This window comes from Sardina pilchardus, chromosome 15 (genome assembly GCF_963854185.1).
Source record: "Sardina pilchardus chromosome 15, fSarPil1.1, whole genome shotgun sequence".
Taxonomy (NCBI): Eukaryota; Metazoa; Chordata; class Actinopteri; order Clupeiformes; family Clupeidae; genus Sardina; species Sardina pilchardus.
In genome coordinates, this window is record NC_085008.1 from 22,430,804 (window position 1) to 22,438,303 (window position 7,500).

The 7,500-nt window shown below is 50.6% G+C and overlaps 1 protein-coding gene across 6 annotated transcripts in view; it reads right to left on the reverse strand.

The window, feature by feature from the left end:
* lnx1 (ligand of numb-protein X 1) overlaps nt 1-7,500 on the reverse strand; it is an 82,417-nt gene that overhangs the window by 17,043 nt on the left and 57,874 nt on the right. For 3 of the 6 annotated variants that reach the window (XM_062556170.1, XM_062556169.1, XM_062556174.1), the window contains one exon: nt 1,213-1,469. In XM_062556170.1, coding sequence (XP_062412154.1) covers nt 1,213-1,469 — 257 coding nt within the window. The remainder of the gene's footprint in view (nt 1-1,212; nt 1,470-7,500) is intronic. The other 3 variants (XM_062556171.1, XM_062556175.1, XM_062556173.1) reach the window with 2 other exon arrangements.

A 7,500-nucleotide genomic window follows, 5' to 3' on the forward strand; every position in this document is an offset into this window, starting at 1 on the left:
ATGCCTCTCTCTCTCTCCGCCTCTCTCAATCTCACTTTCTGTCTCTCTCTTTCTCTCTCCCTGTTTCTCTGTCTCTCTTCTTCCTCTGAGTGTATATGTGTGTGTGTGTGTGTGTGTGTGTGTGTGTGTGTGTGTGTGTGTGTGTGTGTGTGTGCGCGTGTGACGCGAGTCTTCCCGACAGGCACATTACTCTTTTAAGGCGTGTGGAGTAGAGTAGGCTGACAGCTTGTTCAGCTGTGCTAGCGTAGCGGCAGCAGCCTCTCCACACCCACCCACCCACCCATCCGCCAGCCCAGCCCAGCCCAGCCCAGCCCAGCCCAGCCCAGCCCAGCCCAGTCTCAGTAGTACTGGTGCAGCGCTATTAACCGTCCCCACCGCCTCCTCCACGCACTCTCCCCCTGTGCAGAGGGGGAAGTCAAAGAGCGTGACACGCTTCAGTGGCTCTCGGGTTCACAGGTAAGAGAAAGAAACGGAGAGAGAGAGAGAGAGGAGGGATGGCATGACACTGCATCCAGAATCCTCAAAGGATAAAAAAGTGCACTTCTCCCTCTTCTCTCTCTCTCTCTCTCCTTTCATCTCCCTTTCCCTCCCTCCCCCCTCCTCCTCCTCCTCTCGCGGCTTCTCTTTGGGGAGGAGGCGGCAGCGTGCTGCAGTGTGATTGAATAAACTGCTGATAGATGAAGGTGGAGAGGATACCGGCAGACGCGCAGAGTATTGGATTTGGGTTACAGAGAATGACTTTACATTAACCATCCGTGTTTGCCCACAAAAAGGACAGAGAGGTTTACGTGGAGGGGAGGAGTGCAGGAGAGAGAGAGAGAGAGAGAGAGAGAGAGAGAGAGATGGCTTCTGGCAGTCTGTCATGCATTGATTTTCATTACGGTTAAAACTTAGACTGCACCACACACACACACACACACACACACACACACTTAGAGTGTCATTGCCAAATATACACTGAATGCGGTATAAATCAAACAAAGGCCATCCAAAGCTATAACATGCACTAGCACAGATTCTCTCTCACAAACACACTCACAAACATGCACACACACACACACACACACACACACACACACACACACACACACACACACACACACACACACACACACAGTTTAAGTACTCCATAAATCAAATAAACGGCTTCACACACAGCAACACGTTTGGACACACACATAGACACATACACACGTGCGTGCGCTCACTCACACTCACTCTTCTTGGAGTTGCTGCGAGCGGTCAGGCTGGTCGTACTTCCTGATTGGCTGTTGTCCTCCACGCTGGGCTCAAAGGCGGGGTTGACCAGGCCGGGCTCGTCTGATAGGAGGGCCACGGCAGCGGAGGCGGGACTTCCCTCGCCGGGCAGCGTTGCCACGGTGAGCTCGGACGTGCTGTCCAGGCAGTCGCCCTCCTGGGACCGCCGCTTTCGGTCGGCGTTGAGGCCATAGTGGGACGCGCCTTTGCACCTATGCAACACACACAAACACACACACAGACACACACAGCGTTAGTGACATCAATACTCACATGTGAAGAAATACTCAACACTCAACAGTTTCACACACACAGACACACACACAGACACACACACACACACGCACACACACACACAGCACCAGTGACATCAATATCCACATGTAAAGAAATACTGAACTCTCCACTGTTTCATTGACGAGAATGCGTGAAAAAAAAAAACCCTCGTTTCTTTGGGATGACACATGCATCCAATTTCCATTAACATGAATGGGCGATAATAACTCCCACGCACCCCTATCCTCCAATCTCTAATGCATTGTGGGAGTTCAAATATAGGGCTCGTGATGCATGGCACGGAAAAACGCTGAAAGCGCTGACATAATATCTCATTACACCAGTCTTGCCCGGCCGCCGCCCTCTGTGCACTGTCACATTGCTGTTTCGACATCCGCGCGCGCGTGTTTACATTGTTGTTCCTCCGGTTAATAAACGCCGCTTCGCTCAGGCAAGTCGCTTGCTTTGATGGGCATCTGCGGAGTGATTGAATTCGGAAGCAAACAAAAACAGAGCGACGGGATCCGCTCGGCGGAACGGCAGGGACCCGGTGACGGACGGAATGCCAAATGACGACGGGAGGAAGGCAATCAGGGCGTAAATGTCCTCCATCATAGCCTCGTTCTCACTGCGGCCCGCACTGATGGGCTCAGATGCTTTGATTAGAAAACCTCAAAATAAACTCTCACACAGACAAAGACACAGATCGAGACACACACACACACACACACACACACACTCACCAAGATAGACACTCTCACATTCACAAAAAACAAATAAACAAACACAGATTTTGAATACACACTCTTGCTCCGGTGCACACACCGACACAGTGATCCTCAGACACACAGAGCCCTCTACCAAAAGAGACATGGCTGTGTGCAGACTGCTGATGGAGACAGAACAGGATATTGTGTCTGGGTCGCCACCACTCTCATCTGTTACCTCTTGCCTGCTTGTCTGCTGTGCACGTTAACCAGAAGCCCTGATGCTGTCCATGCTTGTGGCCCGTGGTGAGTCACCCATTAACTTATCTTAACAGGACAGTTAAATATTGTTAAATATACAAAGCTGTGGTGCAAACTAATTATTAGTTATTCATTAATACATACTGCATTGAATATATTAATTCAATAACTGTCCATTTAATCAATTAGTGCTTGTTAAATTGTTTTTTATTATTATTTTTGTTTGCTTTGTTTTGTTTTGATTTGAAATTCAGGAGATGGATGCCATGCCACACAGCCCACAGAGGAGGCCGCGAGGCTTACATGTGCTCTCTGGAGACGCTGGACGATGCTGTGGTCAGCGGAGCGGACCAGAGGCAGAGCGGGCGGGCAGGCAGCCTCCCGTGGGGGTCTCTGGTGGCCCGGCCGTGGGTTTGAGTGAAGCGGCACTTAATCTCACTCAACATGGCTGCCATCGCCCTCTTCATCCTCACGCCTTCATCGCGACGGGGTTCTACATCTTACTTTACTCTGACCTCTCGCTCGCACGGTCAACCTCTCTCACCACCTCGCTTGTTATCTCTCTCTTTCTCACTTTATCCCTCGCTCTCTCTCTCTCTCACACACACACACCCTTCCACTCTCGCTCTTTTTCACTCCCTTTCTCTCTACCTCTCTCACACATTCTCCCACTCTATTTCTTTCTCTCTTTCTCACTCGCTTTCTCTCACACACACATCCTCCCACTCTCTCTCTCTCTCCCTCCCTCCCTCTCTCTCTCTCTCTCTCTCTCTCTCTCTCTCTCTCTCTCTCTCTCTCTCTCTCTCTCTCTCTCTCTCTCTCTCTCTCTCTCTCTCTCTCTCTCTCTCTCTCTCTCTCCCCCCCCCCTGTGGGGATTCTCACACTTCTGAGCGTGACCTTCAGGTAAACATTTCACCTAGAGATCACTGCAGCCCTTTCACAGAAAAGAAAGGTTCCCTTTTCAAGCCGCAGCTTTTCATGTTCAGCGATCAAAAAAGCCTCTTCATCTATATATAACCCCACCGTCTCCACCAGCCGCACCAACCAACCCCCACCCAGCGCTAACATTAGCACTGTTAGCTCCTGTTGGATTTCCACTCCATTAGTGCCACAACCTTGGCTTCATCCGCTGCACTGTGACAAGACAGGGAGGGGAAGAAGCAGCCTCTGAGCCTCCGAGCGGAATATTCTAGAGAAGGGGGGGGGAGAGAGAGAGAGCATCCTGTCTTATCGGTTAATGGGAGCCTCCGTAAATCTTTAATACGGTGTGGATTCTAATGACAGGAGACACTGACTAGAGTGGCAAAGGGACCACTGAGGAGGTTACATAACCAACCACATAACCACCCCCCCCCCAATACACACACACACACACACACACACACACACACTTCCTCCCCCCGGCCTTGAAAAAAATGGAACCAGTGCTGTGTTCTCGGAGCTCAGAGTTCCTGTACCACGCTGGGTTGATGTTTGGTCATGGCCATCCCAGAGGTCATCCATGCCCTGTCCACCATCCCCTCTCTCCCCTGTCACTGGACACTGTATTTGCTGACCTCAACCATTCTGATATTTCAGTGACGGTTGCCTCAGGCAAGGAAACGATAGGGGGACGTTTATGGTAGAAGAGAAGGCATGAATGTGTGTGTGTTTCTGCATATACAGTATGCATGTGTGTGTGTGAGTGTGTAAGTGAGTCATCTGTGTGAGTGTGCATGTGTGTGTGTGTGTGCGTGTGCGTGTGTGTGTTTCTGCATATGTGTATGTGCATGTGAGTGTGTGAGTGAGTGATCTGTGTGAGTGTGCATGTGTGTGTGTGTGTGTGTGTGTGTGTGTGTGTGTTTCTGCATATGTGTATGTGCATGTGAGTGTGTGAGTGAGTGATCTGTGTGAGTGTGCATGTGTACAGTATGTGTATGTGTATGTGTGTGTGTGTGTGTGTGTGTGAGTGTGTGATTGAGTGATCTGTGTGAGTGTGCATGTGTACAGTATGTGTATGTGTATGTGTGTGTGTGTGTGTGTGTGTGTGTGTGTGTGTGTGTGTGTGTGTGTGTGTGTGTGTGTGAGTGTGTGCTTCTGCATAATATGTGCGTGTGAGTGAGTGATCTGTGTGTGTGTGTGTGTGTGTTAGACACACAGACGAGCCCTTCTGTGGCGGTTCTTCACACACCAGAGACCGCTTCCTCAGCTCTCTCCGTCAGCAGCACTTAGACGTAGCCGGGCACCACAGGCGAGCGGAGTAATGGCCTCCCACACCGCCATCGCCATCAATTAGAGTGATTAGAACCGCCGCAATAAGAGGCCACTCGTCACACACACACACACACACACACACACACACACACACAGGAGCGGAGCGGAGCGGGCCCAGGATCGCTTCACTGTCGGCAGGCAGAGCTCGTGGGAGCCTGGTCCGTGTTCGGCTGTGGTTCAGTTCAGTGCATGTCAATGTATGTGACTTTGTGTGTGTACTGTGTGTGTGTGTGTGTGTGTGTGTGTGTGTGTGTGTGTGTGTGTGTATGCGTGTGCGTGTGTGTGTGTGCGGTTCAGACGCCGGTGGTTCCTGATCCGTGTCCAGGCCCGAGTCCAGGCCTCTCGCGGGGCAAACACGTTCTCGTGGGCCAAACCTGCCGACGACGGCCCAGGCTCTCGTCCAGCACACGGAACAACCCCGGCGTACGCACGGATGTGTTAAGCGGACAGCCCCCCCACATATGGCCCAGGCACGTTTTCATTTCTCTCTCTCTCTTTCCCTCTCTCCCTCTCTCTTCCTCTCTCTCTCTCTCTCTAAAAGGTCCAGTGAATCATCTTTGGCCGAGGACCACACCTCAGCCCGCCGCTGACTCCGTGGAATCGAAGCTTGTGGAAACACGCCGGTACGCCTCCGTCGTGGCGAACGGAGGCAGCTCGCTCGGAGCAGAGAGCGGGGAAAAAAAAAGAGACGGCGGAAAATGGATCCAGTGACAGCAGCACAGAGGTTGCCTTTCAGGTGGGTAAATCTATCACGGTGGAAAGAGCGGTCGCATGTCTGCCGAGCTGCGGTTATATATATATATATTTTTTTTTTGCTCTTTGTTCGAAACCGAGAGGGAAAGACAGATTGTTTTGAAACTGCATCGCCTCAGTCTCTCATGCACGGTGGTCATCCATCGTCCAATCATCCATCTATCCAAATCGGTAATAAAAATCCCACATTTCACGAAACAAAACACTTCACAGAACATGAAAATGACTGAGGTAAGCAAAGCGTGTGTGTGTGGTGTATTCATGTGTGTGTGACTGTGTGTGTGTTGAGGAGGTCATTCATAAAGCTGGGTGAGTGTTTATTGGTTAAGTATATTTTTGTGTTTTTACAGAGACGAACACAGATCTATTGTCCTGTGAGCTGATTCGTTGCGAGCTTAGGCTAACGTTAATGAAAATCGGCTTTGCTCGTGCAGATCAAGGTGCAAGCTGCTGTCTAAACCATTTAGCTGCGTCGGCAACTCTTAACTCCTAATGGAGTCGCTGTGATTTAAACACACACATACACACAGGCACACACACGCATACAAACACACAGGCACACACACCCCACGCACAAGCTAGGTCTCTAGCCCCAAACACAAGCCAAGCAGTCCCCTACACAGCTCATTAAGCCGTGAAAAAACATGTTGACATCTTGCCATGGTGACGTACGGTCATGTGATGTCCTCAAAAAAAAATCATAACAGTGCCCTCCCCCTCATGCCTTTACACACGTACGCACGCACGCACACACACACACACACACACACACACACACACAAACACACACATATACACACACACACGAATAGGCACATGAGCACACACACAAACACAGACACATATACGCTCATGGTCACATGACTATGCACACACATACACACACATACACACACACACACACAGTCAGACACACATGCTAGAGTATGAAGTGACGTGATGAACACAGTGAGAACACAGCCATATGGGCATACAGCGGGACAAAGACCCACACCGAGCCAAACCAGGGCACACACACACACACACACACACACACACACACACATACACACACACACATACGGGGATGAACACACTCTCAGGGACAAACACTGACAGCAGCTCACCTCCCCCACTGCACCCAATACTGTTATTGTCCCCATTCCTCGCCCTTCCCCACCTCCCACCCCTCTCTCTATCCCTCTCTCCCTCTCTCTATCTCTCTCTCTCTCCCTCTCTCTCTCTCCTCCTCACCAAACCACCTCAATTTCCACCCGTTGTCACGTCCCTGCGTGCAATCTCATATGTTCTCTATTTATCTTCACTCCTCCATTTTCTCATTATCTCCTGTATCTCTCTCTCTCTCTCCCTCCCTCCCCTCTTCTCTCTCTCCCTCCTCCTTTTTTATCCCCATCATCTTCTCATTCTCTCTCTCCACACCCCCACTCCCCCCCCCCCCCCCCCCCCCCCCCGTTTGTGTCACACACTGATTTGTGCTGGCGTCACATCTTACCCTAGTGGTCATCAGGCACGAACCAGAGAGAGGGATAGAGAGAGAGAGAGAGAGAGAGAGAGGGAGAGGAAAGGGAGGGGATGAGTCTTTGGAGCGATAAGGAGGGGAAAAAAGAATGGTATCTGTTACCTACCCCCCGCATGCCCTAGGGGGATATGATAATTACCCAAGATGCCGAGCCACAGTGGCAGGGACACGAACAGTAGGACACACGGAGGAAACGACTCTGACTCATTCACTAAATGCACAAGCAGCCAGACACACACACACATGCACGACACACACACACACACACACACACACACACACACACTTAGAAATAAACATGCACATTCATTCACACACAATCGCCCACACACACACATACTGTACACACACATTCAGAGATAAACACGCACACTCATTCACACACCATTGCACACACACACACACACACAAACAGAGACTTACAGTCCTACATACACCTAAGAGTATGAAACCTAAACACCCCCAGTGAAAATC